This window comes from Oncorhynchus mykiss, chromosome 4 (assembly GCF_057628025.1).
Source record: "Oncorhynchus mykiss isolate SJ-2025 chromosome 4, ASM5762802v1, whole genome shotgun sequence".
Taxonomy (NCBI): domain Eukaryota; kingdom Metazoa; phylum Chordata; class Actinopteri; order Salmoniformes; family Salmonidae; genus Oncorhynchus; species Oncorhynchus mykiss.
In genome coordinates this window covers 53,969,520-53,989,561 of record NC_143025.1, presented here as the reverse complement: position 1 = coordinate 53,989,561, position 20,042 = coordinate 53,969,520, and the positions used below count along the sequence as shown (strand labels likewise).

Sequence of the window (20,042 nt, the reverse complement as noted above, 5' to 3'; positions counted from 1 at the left end):
AATAATTGCGACGGAGGACACCAAGCGACCATGTAGTGTAAAATGGTCAATCTTCCAATGATATGCCTACAAATACGTCACAATGCTGTCGACACTATGGGGAAACGACAGAAAGTCTAAGCTCATTCGTGACCCATACACAGTCATAGAAGGACTCATTGGAACACAGCGCCTTCAAAATCTGGGGCACTTCCTGTTTGAAATGTCATCTTGGTTTCGCCTGTAGCATCAGTTCTGGGGCACTCACAGACAATATCTTTGCAGTTTTGGAAACGTCAGAGTGTTTTCTTTCCAAAGCTGTCAATGATATGCATAGTCAAGCATCTTTTCGTGACAAAATATCTTGTTTAAAACGGGAACGTTTTTTTATCCAAAAATTAAAAGAGCGCCCCCTATATCCTTTAAAGGACACCAGAGAACACACACAGGAGAGAAATCGTATAGCAGTAATCAGTGTGAGAAGAGTTTTACTCAGTCAAACAGCCTGAATAGACACCAGAGAACACACACAATAGAAATCTTATAGCTGTAATCAGTGTTGGAAGAGTTTTACTCAGTCAAACAGCCTGGTATCACCAGAGAGCACACACAGGAGACAAACCTTACCACTGCTCTAACTGGGAAGAGCTTTGCTTCCCTAAGAAACCTGACACAACACCAGAGAACACACACAGGAGAGAAATCTTATAACTGTGATCAATGTGACAAGAGATACTCTCATACAAGTGGTCTGAAAATACATGCAGGAGATCCACGGAGTGTAGAATGACCTCCCACACCAGACCTGGGTAGTAAAACACAGAATGTGGAATCATCTCCAACACCAGAATGCTATACATCAAATCACATTTTATTTGTCACATACACTTGTTTAGCAGATGTTATTGCGGGTGTAGCGAAATGTTTGTGTTTTTAGCTCCAACAGTCCAGTAATATCTAACAAGTAATATCTAACAATACACACAATCTAAAGGAAGGGAATTAAGAATATATAAATAGTTGGACGAATGATGTCAGAGCGGGATAGACTAAGATACAGTAGAATAGGATAGAATACAGTATAGACATATGAGATGAGTAATGCCAGATATGTAAACATGCAGGAATGAAGGAAAGATGAAGGAAAGATAGTGAAGGTGCTCAGTGACGTTGTTGCAAATGGTGGGGAATAACCAATCACGATGAGGGATTGCCAGCTGTGAACGCTTTAGCATGCTGGAGACAACCATGGTAAATGTGAATGCAGGGTACATCAAGTGTTCCAATGGTGTCGTGGTAATTTCCTATATTACTAAATAAGGAGAGTTACAAACCACACACCAGTCAGAGTTATACTTAAACTTCATATTTTAATAATATCAGCTTCACCATAGCCCTGTGACTCTCAGATCAATTCAGTGTCTATAAATTACTTCTTTGAGAGTGTCAACATAATGGCAACTGAGATTTTTTATAGCAAAGATCCACCCCCTAGTTGACATGACAAACCACAGATAATAGTAACTTCACAAAGAAAGACTTTTACTTGAGAGAGGAGTATCCCATAGCCAGACAGCATTAGCTATAAATTATCGTTCAGTTTGGTCTCCTAAACGAGGTTCAAATCTCGTTCTTGGCACCACATAGTACCAAAACATTACCTCATCCAATGGCATATATAAATTGTCAATTCTAGAGACTCCCATCTCAAATACACCCCCTCCTGGACAAACTCCCGGAGAGTAGTGAGCCTCTAGGATATATATACAAGATCAAGATAAGGGCAACATCAGAGGGGACATACAATGGTTCCAGACACTGCCATACTCCTCCCCCCAATGGGAAAAGTAGGGAGTGACTGGTGTACAGACATTGTGGAGCCCTTCACATGGTTTAACAGATACCCTCACATATGAAGACAATCCTGACCTCTCCCCTCTCTGGGGAGAGTGCATTTTCCCACATAAGCATATTATGAAAGTGGATAAAACATCTTATTTATCAATGTTACCCAACTAATTCTGATTCAGCTACGACAATGGTAAAACGTTTGATTTAATTACATCAAGTGTTCCAATGGTAAATTGTTTGATTTAATTACATCAAGTGTTCCAATGGTAAAACGTTTGAGTTAATTTTGTCCTGACACTGTCACTTTGCCTGCTGTTTATTGCCCCCGTTTTTTCTTGAATGAGTGTTTCACAATATTCCTAAACAAAAAAAAAATCTCAATCTTCTATTGTGTTATTGACTGAACATTTGTTGATGTGTAGCTCTGTGTTGCTTGTTTATGTGTAACTCTGTGTTGTTGTTTTTGTCGCACTGCTTTGCTTTATCTTGGCCAGGTGGCAGTTGTAAATGAGAACTTGTTCTCAACTGGCCTACCTGGTTAAATAAAAAAATATAAAAAATATAAAATAATTAAAAGAAATGTAGGATCAGTATAGACCTAGTCTATTCATTATATACATCTACATTATGTATTGTTACACCATGTAGGATCAGTATAGACCTAGTCTATTCATTATATACATCTACATGATGTATTGTTACACCATGTAGGAGCAGTATAGACCTAGTCTGTTCATTATATACGTGATGTATTGTTACACCATGTAGGACCAATATGGACCTAGTCTGTTCATTATATACATCTACATGATGTATTGTTACACCATGCAGGAGCAGTATAGACCTAGTCATCATGTAATACGATGAATATGATGTATTGTTACACCATGTAGGAGCAGTATAAACCGACAGTAGCTGGCTACTTATTTAAATGTACTTTGACTGAATGAAACTGCCTTAAATGTGCTGTAGTAAACCATTTTTGTTTGCACTAATCAATCAACACATTACTGTCTTTGTATGTCTCAATATAATAGTATTATTTAATTAAATCCATTTTAAAGAATCTCTGTCTGAAAATAAAATATGATCCTCAACTGCGTTTCTCACTCCAGTCAGCAGACGGCGATGTGCGTCTTTCAGGCGATGCTGCTAGCGTGACGTATTATCTAGTGGACGGTTCTTCATAAACAGCTAGTCAACCTCGGTACCTTGCTAGCCAACATAGCGGAAAGATTCAAACTATTTTATGCTTTCGGTATATATTAGCTACTGTGTTTTAGACACCTCTGTCGTATCTACTTGTTAACCTTACGTTATTTTTTCTAAGTCAGCTAGAGTAGCTGGCTGGTTAAGTTAGCACAAGCCTAGTCGCTAATGATAGCTAGCTAGCTAGCTAATATCCCCGACCATGAGCTCACTAAACTTCTCCCCTCCTGTTAAAGAAGAGGTCTGCTGGACGGAGAAAGAAGCTCTGGGGCTGAACATTGTCGTGAAAGAGGAGAAGGAAGAGGAAGATGTCACAGTAAAACAAGAAGTAGAGGGTGAGGCTGTCACAGTGAAAGATGAGGAAGACACGTTCAGAGTGAAAGAAGAGGATGACGATGTTACTGTGAAAGAAGAGAAATACGCATTCAGAGTGAAAGAGGAGATGGATGTAACTGTGAAAGAAGAGAAAAAGGAGGATGAAGTTTTTGAAGTAAAGAAGGAAGGGGAGATTACTGTCACATTGAAAGATGAAGAGGTGGAGATAGATCTGATAAACACCAGTAAGTACCGCCTTCAATTGGTTTTTAACTTTGGATATTCGGAGTTCGCTCGTCAATACCTCAACGGAGGGCCCTAGGATGATGACTGATATGTCTAGAATCAGACGTTTTTGTTTTGTTTTTTGTTTTCTCCGTTCCGTTTCCAAAACGTGACTAGACCCTTATTTGAGAAGGGTCTATCTCCTTACTGCAGACTGTGGGGCACGGCCTATAGTGATTTTCATGTAGTGATGATTTACTACACACCGTGCCCCCCAATAGTGCCATGCGAGAGTTGGGTTGGCTACACCGAAGATTATGGATATTTTTTACATTTATTTTACCTTTATTTAACTAGGCAAGTCAGTTAAGAACAAATTCTTATATTCAATGACGGCCTAGGAACAGTTGGTAACTGCCTGTTCAGGGGCAGAACGACATATTCGTACCTTGTCAGCTCGCAACCTTCCGGTTACCTTCCGGTTACTAGTCCAACGCTCTAACCACTAGGCTACCCTGACAAGGGGAGTCGTTGTCCACAAAGCGGCACTGCGGGTTGTCTAGCTCCCGCAGTGCCGGATTGGTGGATAGGTCTTATTATTGTAATCTGTATTTTATATTCTATGAGGGTTGTTGACGTCAACCGACTGTATTCAATGGAGAGAGATGCTATGCTACTAGCATGAATATGCATAGGGATCTGGAGACAACTCCTATAGTGTTATCAAAGTTGTCTGTATGTCTCGTGTCCACATAACTTAAGCATTACCAAACTTCTGTTGGATCAAGTAAATCTCACGTAACAAATAAGCCATTAATTTGGTTGTTTACCAAATTCGACACTTATTACATTAGGTTGATCATTGTTTCCACTTGGATACAACCTACTGTAACCTACTGGCATGACCTAGAGAGATACAACCTACTGTAACCTACTGGCATGACCTAGAGAGTTACAACCTACTGTAACCTACTGGCATGACCTAGAGAGATACATCCTACTGTAACCTACTGGCATGACCTAGAGAGATACAACCTACTGTAACCTACTGGCATGATCTAGAGAGATAAAACCTACTGTAGCCTACTGGCATGATCTAGAGAGATACAATCTACTGTAACCTACTGGCATGACCTAGAGAGTTACAACCTACTGTAGACTACTGGCATGACCTAGAGTTACAACCTACTGTAGCCTACTGGCATGACCGAGAGAGATACAACCTACTCTAACCTACTGGCATGACCTAGAGAGATAAAACCTACTGTAGACTACTGGCATGACCTAGAGAGTTACAACCTACTGTAGCCTACTGGCATGACCTGGATAGTTACAGCCTACTGGCATGACCTAGGGAGTTACAGCCTACTGTAGCCTACTGGTCTGACCTAGATAGTTACAACCTACTGGCATGAACTAGAAAGTTACATCCTACTGGCATGACCAAGAGAGTTACAACCTACAATAGCCTACTGGCATGCCCTAGAGAGATACAACCTACTATAGGCTACTGGCATGCCCTAGAGAGATACAACCTACTGTTGCCTACTGGCATGACCTACAGTGTTACAACCACTGGTATTCTAAAAAAAAAAAATCACTTTTATGGGGTATTGTGATGTCATTACGAGGTATTGTCTGAAGATGGATGACACTGTAGCCTACTGTAGCCTACTGGCATGTCCTGGATAGTTACAGCCTACTGGCATGACCTAGAGAGTTACAGCCTACTGGCATGACCTAGAGAGTTACAGCCTACTGTAGCCTACTGGCCTGACCTAGATAGTTACAACCTACTGGCATGAACTAGAGAGTTACAGCCTACTGGCATGACCAAGAGAGTTACAACCTACAATAGCCTACTGGCATGCCCTAGAGAGATACAACCTACTGTAACCTACTGGCATTACCTAGAGAGTTACAGCCTACTGCCTACTGGCATGACCTACAGTGTTACAACCACTGGTATTCAACAAAACAAAAATCACTTTTATGGGGTATTGTGATGTCATTACGAGGTATTGTCTGAAGATGGATGACATTTTTTTTTAAAATATCAATTTTGTAATAAGGCTCTAACGTAACAAAATGTAGAAAAAGGGAAGGGGTCTGAATGCATGCATGTTGTATGTCCCAGATATTTTTTTTTTTTTAAGTGTTTTATTTCTACCAATTGATTGGTTTAAATGTTATGACGTGTATTTTTCCATATAGACACACTCCATGTGTTTAATCAAATCAACTGTATGTGTTTAATCAAATCAACTGTATGTGCGGAACTTGAACTGAACTGATGCTTCAAGCGTTTGATTAAATAAATAACACAAATGACTTGAGGAAGCCAGAGATCAAAAAACCAGAAGAAAATAACAAATTCCCGACCTGCTGCTGGCCTTCCTAAATTCTGACGTTCTGCTGCTGAAGTTTCCGATAAAATTGGCAAACTTTTCCATTTATCTTACAATTTCTACCGATCTTCGTGCCAGTTATGAAAGAGTTACAACACCTGTTTGGCCCCGCCACTTCCTGGGTCGGTGAATTGAGGTATTAAATTTAAGGAATAAATCCGAGGCTCACGCTCATCCACCTGTGAAAGGTGGGGCTTCCAGAGAGGCGTGGATTTAATAGTATGTTGTACCTCATTTCCCTGCTTCAGGGAACAGTAGTTGTAGTCATAACGTGTGTGGATTTAATAGTATGTTGTGCCTCGTTTCCCTCCTTCAGGGAACAGTAGTTGTAGTCATAAAGTGTGGATTTATTAGTATGTTGTACCTGGTTTCCCTCCTTCAGGGAACATTAGTTGTAGTCATAACATTTCAGAGTTTGCTAAATCCAGTGGTTCTAACCGAGAGTCACTTAAAGTTGATTCACAACACCCAAAAGGATACGGTCATTAATGCGGTTCTTCAATAATTACACATAATACTGTAGCTGTTTAGTTTGTTACATGTTCAGCTATCATCAGCTGATCTGTAATCATTTTCTGCGTGCCAGTCAAATGACAAACATCACGACATGCAACAACAACCAAAGTGCTTCTTCATTCATTACATAGTAAAGCAAGTTATGCCGTGCTCCACGTTGGATCCAATATCTCAAACAAATTGATGTTTATAATGTGTTATTATCTGCTTGATTTACTGTAGGGTTTCGTTAGTCTATTTGCACACAGAGATACTTAGCTCATAGAGTGTAGAGAACTGTTCCTTGATGGATAGGCTATTGTACAACACACAGAGCTATTTTCCTTTATTCAGGACATTTAGAATGACAACACATTACAGAGTAGCCTAGTGGGATTATTCACAAAATTATCTGGTGATCAGGTTATGAAATGTCATGACATGTTTCATGTTTCACCTGAAATATAAATTGATATATAGTCTGTTGTTAGGGGAAGTTGTGGTCCAATTTGGCAAACACTTACTGGGCAAAGATAGCCAAATTGCATTTTAAGTGTTTTTTTTTTTTAAGTATAAAGCAGTTGATTTGCAACAGTAACACAAACATTATATTAAGCATGACATTTAAACGAGCCTTGCAATTATAATCCAAAAGTAATGTGAAATGCACTCATAAGCAACCTGTAAATGGAGGCTATTTTTGCTGTCAGCCTATGAGAACTCCCATGAGTTTTCCCCCATGGTGGTGAATTAGTGAATAGACACAGAGCTTAAGCGAGTTTCCTTGGGTAGCACTCCTGATATTGCACTGTAATATTCAGAATACATTGTGAAAAACTAAAATCTAAGCTCACCATTTTTGCTCCAGGCAGATATACTACATCCATAACTAGTGGTTTCCTCGTTAGCAGGGAGGAGTTTCTACAACCAGATTGCGTGTGCATCGCCCTCGTCCCGCAATTTTAGCAAACACAGAAAGTAGCCTATATTGGAGACCAAAGGTTATCTCAACAACTTATTTCTAATCTACAATCATCGATGTTACTACTAATGTGAGAACAAGACAAAATATGACTATTGTTGCAAGCTTGACTGTCTTAATTGTACAATTTAAGACGACAATTGTTGTGCAACTTCACGGGTATGTTCTGGGCATCACCTTTTACCTCAAATAAACAGTGGATTTCTGCTGTTGTGGGCCTTTAACCGTCTGTCTGACTTTGTCGTACACACAGGAGAGAGACGGGACTACTGTGGATCCTCTGGGGAGCCTCAACATCATGATGCTCAAGAGGGAGAGAAGAGTCTCTCCAGATCAGAACACCTCAAGAAACACCAGCAGAGACCCACAGGGAAGAAATCTCACTGCTGCTCTGACTGTGGGAAAAGATTCAACAGTTCATCAGACCTTAAAATACATCAAAGAATTCACACTGGCGAGAAACCTTACAGCTGTGATCAATGTGGGAATAGTTTTACTCAGCTAGGCAGCCTGATAGTACACCAGCGGGGACACACAGGAGAGAAACCTTTTACCTGTGATCAATGTGGGAAGAGTTTTACTACATCTAGCTCTCGAACTACACACCAGAGAACACACACTGGAGAGAAACCTTATGGCTGTGATCAATGTGGGAAGAGTTTTACTCATCTAAACAGCATGATAGTACACCAGCGGGGACACACAGGAGAGAAACCTTTTACCTGTGATCAATGTGGGAAGAGTTTTACTACATCTAACTATCTAACTATACACCAGAGAACACACACAGGAGAGAAACCTTTTGGCTGTGATCACTGTGGGAAGAGTTTTATTCGGCTACAATCCCTGAAATCACACCAGAGAATACACACTGGAGAAAAACCTTTTGGCTGTGATCAATGTGGGAAGAGATACTATGATAAAAGATCTCTGATTAAACATCAGAAAATACATGAAGGAGTTGTTTCATGATAATGAAATAATGTCACAATATTGAATGTTTTAACATTGTAGGTCCAGTATTTGAATGAATGTTAGAATGTAGAACCCTAAACGTTTGCCCCCTGTTCAATTGATATTAGCCTCAGGGGAAAAATCCAGGCTCTGAATTGAAAGAGTACTTCTGAGATTTAACAGAAAGTGACTAACAAAAAAATAGTTGTGTTACTACACTTACCACGTTGGTGACCCACTTGAATCAAAATGCAACACTATAAAATATTTAGGTTTTCAATATTTCCCAAACGGTTTCTGCATATTGGTTGATTTGGACATGATAAAACTGTGTTTTTACATTGCGCTTTTCCCATTTAGCAAAATGTAATTGAAAAGACATTGAAAATAAGACTATGCCCGACATCCAATATATGTTCGGTTGAAAGTTGAAAACATGTATTTTCGGGTCGTTTTTTCAATGACTTGAAAACAACTTAATTTCAACTTACTTGCAGCCTATACACACGGACGCAGTATAATAAATGTGTAATCATTTTTATTAACAATCCTACTTCACTCCAGTATGTCTTTACAACATTCAAGTGCTAATTGTCTTTATTCCACTACTGAAGAAGCATGTCTCAAATCACCTCATATTTCAAAGATACATGTTTTATAATTCCACGCCTCACCATTAAGTGAATTATTGCCAATACATATTAACAAAGGGGTGTACATTTGGTTTTGATATCATAATTTTTTATGTAACCAACTGACAATTTTGGGGTACACTTATATTGACGTTGTTGCCCTGCTTTTAGAATATCAGGGATCATTCATAGATGTGCCAACCCAAATGTACTAGAGCATAACATTGGGGACTGGGGTCTCGATCCAACAACATGCCTATCTAGTGAACCCTGAAAAGAGAGAGAAGCTCTGCGGTGAGGTGGAAAGTTACTACGGATATCGCAGGAGTTTCCTCTTGAAATCAGACATGTCTGTGGTAAGGACAACTTGGTTTCTGATTGTCTCAAGGGTTGGCAGTCAAAAATATGTTTGTTTTGCATTTAATCAGTGTGTTACCATGGATCACAATTTATTTTGACACGTTTTTCCGTGTTGGAGATGAGTTTGATCTCTTATTCTTTTCCGTATTGAAACTGCATTGTTGGTTAGGGGCTCGTAAGTAAGCATTTCACTGTAAGGTCTACACATGTATTCGGCGCATGTGACTAATACAATTTGATTTGAGTTTTGATTTCCCGTATTGGAGATGTTTTGTGCTTGTTCCAAGGGGATGAGAGTTCTAGAAGCTTGTGAGTTTTAGGATTCTATAGAAAGAAAAAGGAGAAAAGATACGATTGTATATTATTATTTAGAAATACGTATTTTTTCTCGTTGACAGCCAGTAGACACCATGTTTATATTGGTGAAGGTGAAGCATTGTAGTTGATTATAATGTGAAATGGAAGTTGTTTTCTGTTGGTGGTGAGCAAACATGTCCAACAAAAATATAGGATATATTTGTTGTCTTAAGGGGGAAGGTGTTACAGGTTTTGGTTTTTCCATTTATGTTTTGAGGTTGGACTTTAGCTCGTTAGCACTTAGGCCGCACTGATTGGTGTCACCGTTAGTCAGTATGTGTTACACCTGTGCTGGCTTGTCCATCTTGTTAGTGGGAAGGTGTTTCACCTGAGCTGGTCCAGGTTCTATTTAAGAGTGTCTGGCCCAGTGCTCCAGTTGTCTTGATAGATGTGGAGAGTCAACACCTTTAGTTGCTCCACCTTTTTGGTTAAAGATGTTTTCATTTCAGGTTGAAGCTTCTTTCTGAAGAGAGCTTATTTTTTGAAATGAATCAATACAAGCAAACAAGATCGGTTCCGGGGATTGGTATGGCAAATACCTTACGATTTGCCTGGACTGAAAAGGAGATGGAGCCGTGGAGTAGAGAGACATTTGGAAGGACCATTTTGATGGGATGCCTCAGGATAGAGGTGAAGGAAGTGCTCTGCCTTCAAGGGAACCCGAATGAGAAGGCTTTCGATGTGACGTTTCACAAAGAAGAAAAACATGACGAAGTAATGAAGATGGCAAAGGAAGCGGAAAAAACGGGACCCCTGTGCCATTATGCGGTGACCAGCCTGGCGAAGAACAACTTCAGGGTGGTCACCGTAACCATGTACAATCCGCATGTGAAAGATGAAGAGGTGAGGGCCTTTCTGGGGAGGTACATGGACAATGTCTCCTCAGGGACTCCCTGGGTTTCTGGAATGGGAGGAGAGGGTTCCAGGCGTTACTCAGGGAGTCCCCGAAGAGTGTGGATGGCTACCTCCATCCTCCGGCGATGTTCTCCCTGGGGGCTGACAGGGGAACACTCTACTATGCACGTCAGCCCCCGTTCTGCAGGCGTTGTATGGCCTACGGCCATATCCTGGCCTCGTGCAGTGCCAAGAGGTGTCGATTTTGTGGGTCGGAAGAGCACGAGGCCAAGGAATGTGACGAGCCCAAGGCTTGCTACGGGTGTGGCTCAAGAGCACACCTGTGGCGTGATTGCCCGGCTCGTCACAGGTCATACGCGTCTGCAGCTGGGGGGGGAGCGGGGGATGGGGGGAGGAAAGAGAGGACGCATGCGGATTGTACGGATGGCACAGTGGAAAGGACGGAGAAGGATGAAGAAGGGAAGAAGGAAGAGGCGAAAAGAAAGAGGAGAGAAGATGGAAAGAAGGAAAAAGGAGAGATTAAAAAGGTGGAAGAACGTGGAGGAGCAGAGAAGAGGGAGAAGGGGACAGTGGTACGAGAAGGAGTGGAAGAGGGAAGGGGGACAGAGGGAAGGGGGACAGTGACGGAGAAGGAGGGAGTGGAGGTGGGAGGGGGGGAGATGGGGGGAAGGAGTGGGGGGACAGCCTGCCAGGCTTCCTCGAGGTCGAAATGAGGGATTTGGTGGAGGAGTTAGCGGGGATGGGACGTTGTGTCTCCCCGCTACCTCCTTCACCAAAGAAGAAAGGGATAAAGAGGGGGAGCTTGGCAGGAAGTGAGAGGGAGGGGGGTGTGGAGGGGGAGGGGGGAGTTAAGAGAATGGCGGGGGGGGGGGGGGTAATTTGTCCTCCCGGTTTGCCTCAGCCCCTTGCATTTTAGTGGATGACTCCAGTGAGGGGTCGGTGGGTTGTTTGCTAGAGGGATCCCAACTCCTGTTTGGGGAGATGGGGTCCCCTATATGCAGCCCCGAGGCAAACAGGGAGGGGGGGATGGTGGGTGGGGAGGGAGGACCCAACACACTGCCTGGATCATGGGTTGGGATGGAGGACGGGGGGGCGTCAGGAGAGGAGAGGACGTCCCCGGCGGGGGAGATGGACCAGGGGAGCATCGGGTGAGTCTCCTGGTTTTTCTTTGTTTATTTTTTATTTTATTTGTTGTAAATAATTAAATGAATAGTTCTGTTTCTTTTTTTAGTCTAAATGTTAGGGGGTTAAGGGATAATTTTAAAAGGAGGGTGGTTTTTTGTTATTTAGAGGGTGTGGGGTTTGATTTCTGTTTTTTACAGGAGGTTCACCTGAGGGATGGTGGGGATGTGTGTAGATTTAAGAGGGAGTGGGATAAGGGGGAATCTTTTTGGGGCATAGGAGGGGTGCACTCAACAGGAGTAGGGATTTTGTGTGGGCATAGAGAGGTTAAAATAGAGAACACTTTTGTAATAATGCAGGGTAGAGTTTTGGGGATAGATGTTAAGTTTAGAGAAGCTAGATATAGGTTAATTGGGGTGTATGGGCCACAGGTGGCGGCAGACAGGAGGGAGATGGTGGACTGTCTGGCGCCCCTGTGTGTTACAAACAGGCACTTGGTGATAGGAGGAGACTTTAATATAGATTTAGGGGTAGGCGGTGATAGCAGTGCAGGTGCCATCACTAAATTCTGCCTGGCTTCCCACAGTCCCTTTTTAAAGAGACTCATGAGAAGCCACAGCCCCTCTCGTCTGGGGTCAGGCAGGGATGCCCACTCTCGGCTCTCCTCTTCGTTCTGTACATGGAGCCTCTGGGGGCTGCCATTAGGGCAGACACAGGGGTGGAAGGCTTGTTGATCCCTGGAAGCGGTGGGCTGCGTGTTAAGATGACGCAGTACGCCGACGACACTTCCTTGCTGTTGTGCAAGGACTCGTGCCTGACAAGGTCCCTTGCCATCTTTGGGGATTTCACCCGAGCGTCGGGAGCGGTTCTGAACCATGCAAAGTCTTCCGTCAAGTTTTTCGGAAGATGGCGCGGTAGAACGGATGTGCCTTGGGGGTTATCTCTCTGTGAAGGGGCCCTGAGGATTCTCGGGGTTCATTTTGAGACCTCCGGCTCAGCGACGCTAAACTGGAACATGCGTATCGCAGTGGTATAGAGGAAGCTAGCAATGTGGAAGGCTAGGTATTTGTCTTTTATGGGCAAAGTCCTGGTCCTAAAGGTGGATGTGTTGCCGTCTCTTTTGTATGTGGCATACATCTATCCATTGCCGGCTTGTCTGAGGAGGCCTCTAGTGAGGCTTGTGTTTCAGTTTATGTGGAGTGGCAGGTGCGAGTGGGTCGCCAGGGCACGCATGATCTGTCCCATTGGGGAGGGAGGTAGGGGGGTACCACATTTCCCCCTCAAGCTGGACGCCATTTTTGTTTCTTTCTTGTTGACGGAGCTTGCTCGTCCGGTTATACACCCGTCCGGTTACCTCCTGCGCGTGTTCTTCTCGTATAAGGCGAGAAGCGTAATGGTGTGGTCTAACGCGGGTCCTCGGGCGGAACAGCTGCCGTGGCATTTTGGCCATGCGGCCAAGTGGCTGCGTGCGCACCCCGAGGTTGAAGTTGCCCGAGTAGGTTTAGACCACAGGCACCTGTACGAGGAGGTCAGGCAGGCAGGGAGTCTTGCGCCTGTAGCGGGCATCTCGTCAGTGGTCTGGGAGGGAGTGCAGGCGCGGGGCCTGGACAATAGGCTCGTAGGGAGAGCAAAGGGAACGGGTAGGGACAGGTTTCTGCTGTGGCTTCTCATGAGTCTCTTTAAAAAGGGACTGTGGGAAGCCAGGCAGAATTTAGTCAAGACAGGGAGAGATTGGGGGGTGGAAGGGATAGTGAGAAGGGTGGAAGGTGATTTGAGGGGGAAGATGAAGAGGGAGGAGAGGAAGTGGGGGAAGCATGCGGCACGGGAGAGGTGGAAAGGGGGTTTAGGGCTGGGAGTGTTAGTGAGTTTGGTAAGGGGATAGATTAGGGAAGGGGAGATAGGGAAAGGGTTAGGTATTGGTTAGGTATGACGGGGAGGGACGATGCTCCCCTGAGGTTTGTTTTTGTTTGATGTTTTTGTAAATAGAATTAATTAAGAATGAATGAGAATTATGATTTTGTAATAGTATGAATGGTATTGATTGTAATAAATTATTTTAACCACCATTTTGGTTTGCTTCCTGTCTTAAAGTTTGGTGTGGGTTTTTCTTTTGCTTTTCCTGTTTCCATTGGGTTGCATCCATGTCTGAAATGTGCTGTATTAATAAACCTTGATTTGAACATATTGTAAGTCAAATGAACCCAATGACCGGCCAATCGACAGACTCTTGGTCCAAAAAGTATCAATCTCAATTTTCCAGCCTGCTGGAGTGGTGAACACCACCCCCGGCTATACCAGGGGCTTGAGGTGGTCTCCCACAGCTCTGCTTATGTCATGTTCTGTGGCCTTGCTGTTCCATTTCTTGACTGCCCCTGCAACACAGAAATAAACACATTTAGTCATATTATATAAAACACTCAAAGTAATGGATATGGAGTATCTACGGCCTCAGTTACACCTGGCACCTAAATGTGAATTCTGTCATCTGATCACTCCAAGCTGTATGAGGTTCAGATCTACCAGGATGGGCCTTTGACATAGTTTGGACGCAGTCAGGCCTCCAAATATGCATAAGCAATGTAAAGATGTGGGGAAAAAGTACATTATACACAAATGACCTTCATAATATCAAAGAACAAATGTGTGTGCCTGAGGGGAAATTAACTTTCATACAGCCAAAACGGGTGAGAAATTACACCAATATCAGTGGACAATTTGCACTAATGTAAATAAACATAGATGATGGAACATATTCCCTTTTGTTGACGTGATGAACCACCAAGGGGACATAAATATTTACCATCTGTGACCTCTCACCTCTCTGGCTGTAGACGTGTTCTTCCTAACCAGTCCCTCAACAGCTCTCTGACTGAGCTCCACCCTCACTGGGTCTTCAGAGGAGAGGAAGGCTGAGGAGGGATGGAAGGATGAATGGATCAGTCAGTCAATGAAGTGTAGAGCTGCTGTCTGACCAAATCACTATTTTAGTAGTTCATTAAAGTAAATAAGGCTTTATGACTGCTGAGTACCAACTATCAATCACTTAGATTGTGTATTTTCAGGTAGAGATACATCCTTGGGACTTCCCTAGCCCATTGAAGTTGACATTTAAAATGGTTAAGGTAGGGGTTAAGGATGTGCCAAGAATCCCAGATAGCATTGACCATTGTGGATTTGTAACCAATGTGAAATGGCTAGCTAGTTAGCGGGGTGCGCGCTAATAGCGATGGTAACGATTTTTCATGGGAGGCAGTTGATGTGTGCAGAGTCCCTGGTTCGGGCCATGGGCGAGGAGAGGGACGGAAGCTATACTGTTACACATTCTTCGGTCTCTTTTACGTAGCAGGTGTAAAAGAAACATAGACAAGACAAGTAGGCGCTCAGGTCATTATGGTCATTGTAGTTAAAAAAATAGCATGATTGTCAGCCCTAACAATACATTCTAGCAGCTCATCAGGCTCTGAAAAAGTCTTCATTGATGACGTGTTCCATCTATTCCAGGGGACAGCAGAGGAATTTAATCGATTCCACTCCTTCAATATAAGCAGTGAACATCTGAAATTCACCCTCACCTTTCATGTGCATGAAATAAGTTATCAGGACTTTTTGATTAAGAGGGAGGGGGGTGGCTTTATAGCACAGACCTACAGGGGGGGGGTTACGTGATGCAGCGAAGCTAGCCTGTTATGGCTGTGACCGAGAGCTCCCGATAAATCTTTAACCTGTTATGGCTGCAATCCTGATACCGGGATCGATATGACAACTACCAGTGAAAATAGAGGGCGCCAAATTCAAAGCACAGAAATCTCATAATTACAATTCCTAAAACATACATGTTTTATATAATTTTAAAGCTTTTCTCGTTGTTAATCCCACCAAAGTGTCCGTTTTCAAATAGGCTTTTCAGCGAAAGCACTACAAACGATTATGTTAGGTCTCCACCAAACCACAATAAGCACAGCCATTTTCCAGCAAAATATAGCATTCACAAAAAGCTGAAATAAAGATAAAATTAATCATTATCCTTGAATTATCTTCATCAGATGACACTCATAGGAGTTACACAATACATGCATGTTTTGTTTGATAAAGTTCATATTTATATTTTTTTTAAATCTGAGTTTACATTGGCGCGTTAGATTCACTAGTTCCAAAAACATCAAGTGATTTTGCATAGCCACATCATTCAGCAGAAATACTCATCATAAATGTAGATGATAATACACACATGGAATTATAGATATACCTCTCCTTTAATGCAACCGCTGTGTCAGATAAAACATTTAAAAAAACTTTACGGAAAAAGAAATGCATGCAATAATCTGAGACGGAGCTCAATTTAAAAACACCACAGCTGCAAAGATGGCGTCAACATAAACAATAAATTACATGATAAATATTCCCTTAACCTTTGATGATCTACATCAGAAAGCACTCCAGGAATCCCAGGTCCACAATAAATGTTTGTTATGTTCGAAAATGTCCGTTATGTCCAAATACCTTCTTTTGTTAGAGCATTTGGTATACATATCCAAACGCTAATTCTGGTCAGCGTTATATCGGACAAAAAGTGATATTACCGGTCGAAGAAACATTTCAAACTACGTACAGAATCAATCATTAGGATGTTTTTAACATAAAGCTTCAATAAAGTTCCAACCGGAGTATTCTTTCTTGTCTTCGTGAGCAATGGAACGCAAGTGAATACCATGAGGAAAAAGTGGGATCACAAAATGGCTGCTTGATGGACATCTGAAATATTCTGCTCTCATTCACTCCCACAAAAACATAGAAGCCTCATTATAATTTCTATTGATGGTTGACATCTAGTGGAACCCCTAGGCAGTGCAACATCATTCATATCTCAAGGGGATTTCATTGGGGACTCTGGTGAATACATACAAGCTCAGATTTCTGACCTCCTGTTTAGATTTCAACTCATGATTTTGCCTGCCAATATGAGTTCTGTTATACTCACAGACATCATTCAAACAGTTTTAGAAACTTCAGAGTGTTTTCTATCCAATACTAATAATAATATGCAAATATCAGCAACTATCACTGAGGAGCAGGTCATTTGATATGGGCACCTTTCATCCAAGCTACTCAATACTGCCCCTGCAGCCATAAGAAGTTAACAAACTTATCCTAAAACTTGATAACTTCCCCCATACTGATTACTACACTGTAGCCAAGTGTGGGGATATGCCTAGGAGACAAAAACAACATACTGATTACTACACTGTAGCCAAGTGTATTGATATGTCTACAAGACAAAAACAACATACTGATTATTACACTGTAGTCAAGTTTGGTGATATGCCTACGAGACAAAAACAAGGCAAGGGAGGCACCGAAACAGACCCAGAAACGACAAAGAATGAACCTCTGACCATGGCCTCCTTGGAAACACAAGACCGCACCATGACATCTCAGGAAGAAGCTAGGATAGCTCACATCCTCAAAGTGATCAAAGAAGGAAATGACTCCCTCACAACGCAATTTAACTTGAAAACGGCTGAGTTCAGCTGCTCCATCTCAGCACAGTTGGCTGAAATCAAAAACTCCATCTCAGGTTTACAACGACTATCAACATGCTAGGATCACGAATGAAAGAAGCTGAAGAGCACATCAGCACTGCTGAATGGGGACAGAACTAAAGAAACTGTGCAAAAACAGCGAATACCTAATGAATAAGGTCGACCATTTGGAAAACTACAGTAGGCGAAGCAACATTAGAATGATCGTCCTCCGCGAGGGCTGCGAGGGGATGCACCCCATTGATTTATCTGCTGCCATTATCCCCTCCCTACTTGGCAAAGAAAATTTAGCTGAACCTCTGGTTATCGAACGGGCACACAGGTCACTTGGCCCTCGCCCATCCCCTGATCAGAACACACATCCCTTCCTCATTCGGTTCCTGAGGTACCAGGACAGAGAGAAAGTTCTTAGAACCGCGGCCAAACATTTCAAGGAGAAAGGAGTGATCCGACACAATGGGGAGGCAAATACATTTTTTCCAGGCATGAATCCTGGGATTGTCAAATGTAGGAAGGATTTTGACCAGGTGAAAAAATTACTTCAAAGTACTTGCCCTTTGAGCTGCTTCAACCTCTGACGATGAGAATCATCCATGAAGGACAGAGAATATTCTTCAAAACGCCCAAAGAACTCACAACTTTTCTCTGCAGACTGCAGGCGACAGGCTCGGGACACGGTTGATTGGCAAGAGGTTAATTTCACTGCTAACTGGGCTGTGTCCCACTACCCTGCCTTATTACTGCTAGCTGGGCTGTGTCCCACTAGCCTGCCTTATTACTTTCAAAACTAGTAGGACTGCTTCGCTGGATTATACTACAGCTGAGATCTCAATGCCCATGTAAACACAGTTTACTGACAGATCAATGAGGTTAGATTCCAATACCCATGTAAACATAGCTTACTGACAGATCAATGAGGTCAGATCCCAATACCCATGTAGACATAGCTTGCTGACAGATCAATGAGGTTTAGATCCCATGTAACCTTAGCTTACTGACAGATCAATGAGGTCAGATCCCAATACTCATGTAAACACAGTTTACTGACAGATCAATGAGGTTAAATCCCAATACCCATGTAAACATAGCTTACTGACAGATTAATGAGGTGTCATAACGTTGGCCTTTTTCCTCTCTCTACCCTACTGATGTGACATTTGAAAATCCTTTGGTTAACATAGAGATTCTGGGAACATCAGAAGGTGGGGGGAAATTAACTATATTCTGGTAATCCGACCAATTGAACATATGAGGTGGTACTTAATGAATATGATGTCAGTTCGGTTGTCATCTGAGACATTCTCATCAATGATAGGATGACATAAAATCTACAGTGGAAAGTCTGCACATTGTAGTTATCGGATTCACGTGGAATTGTTGTTCAATTTAAATGTTTGAATATAAAATTATTGGTGAAAAGATTAAATGTAATTTTAGCTTCCAAATGAGAGATTTGGGTTTTCATAAGGTTAGGGCTCTGCTCAATCAGTGGCCCGCCCCTGTGAAGAGACATGGGTTATAAAACTTTTCAAACACACCCTTCTCCCTCCACGATAAAAAGCCTTGACGAAAATGTAACCTCCTGTTCCGAGGATGTGAGGACGTAGGTCCGATGTCAGAATGGTTCAGATAATAACTACAGAACGAAGATAACCTCTGCGTGAGCTTTGGTTGCGAATGGTATGAACTTTGAACTCTTATTCACTACAGAAGTGATACCTCCTAGTCGTTGAGTTAGCAACAGCATGTGCAAACGTGGGCTAGGAAAGAACAGAGTATGCCGTCTACCACACAACGACGTTACTACAATGTATTCAATTTACCACCAGAGACATTCTTCAAACGACTCTGTTGGGCAACACGGCCTTCCATCTATCACCAAACTACCGAAGCGCAGCTCAGAGTAAATATTTATTGCATTTTCCTTTTCCAAATGGGCGGTAATTTAGAATGCATAAGATACTTTATTTACGACAGAGACATCGCTTCTTCCTTTGTTCTTCAGTCTTCCCGCTCTTTCACTCAAACCCAACCCCCCCTTTTCTTTGTGTAACCAGCTGTCATATCTGTTCCGTCCACTAGGGATGTTTTCCTTTATGACGTAATTTGTAATCAGGGTATGATTCATTCTGTGTATATGTAATTCTGTGTAATTAGTTAGGTATTTAGTAAATAAATAATTAAACCCAATTTTGCATTGCTGATTCAACTTGTTAGCCAGGGTTCTTCTCAAACATCCTCACATACAGATTGGCATAATTAGATGCAATTTTTTTAAACTACAATGACCATAATAACCTGAGCGCCTACTTGTCTTGTCTGTGTTTGTTTTACACCTGCTACGTAAAAGAGACCGAAGAATGTGTAACAGTATAGCTTCCGTCCCTCTCCTCACCTCTACCCGAGCTCGAACCAGGGACCCTCTGCACACATCAACAACGGCCTCCCACGAAACATTGTTACCATAGCTATTAGCGCGCACCCCGCTAACTAGCTAGCCATTTCAGATCGGTTAAAAATGCACAATGGTCAATGCTATCTGGGATTCTTGGGACATCCCTACCCTAACACCCACTTTAACCATTTAAAATGTCAACTTCAATGGGCTAGGGACGTCCCAAGGATGTATCTCTACCTGGAAATACATGATCTAAGGGATTGATAGTTGGTATTCAGCAGTCATAAAGCCTTATTTACTTTAATGAACTACTAAAATAGTGATTTTGTCAGACAGCAGCTCTACACTTTGACTGACTTA

At 42.4% G+C, this 20,042-nt stretch overlaps 1 protein-coding gene across 2 annotated transcripts in view; it reads left to right on the top strand.

Annotated features, from left to right (window-relative positions):
- The first annotated feature begins 2,701 nt into the window (after window positions 1–2,701).
- The window catches only part of LOC110521976 (uncharacterized), a 24,781-nt gene continuing 7,440 nt past the window's right edge, over window positions 2,702–20,042 (top strand). Inside the window, exons 1-2 of one of the 2 annotated variants that reach the window (XM_021599997.3) lie at window positions 2,702–3,599; window positions 7,718–8,971. In XM_021599997.3, the coding sequence (XP_021455672.1) occupies window positions 3,242–3,599; window positions 7,718–8,436 (1,077 nt within the window). In that variant the 5' untranslated portion in view covers window positions 2,702–3,241 and the 3' untranslated portion in view covers window positions 8,437–8,971. Of the gene's footprint in view, window positions 3,600–7,717; window positions 8,972–20,042 lie in introns of those variants that run through there. The other variant, XM_090232280.1, reaches the window with a different exon arrangement.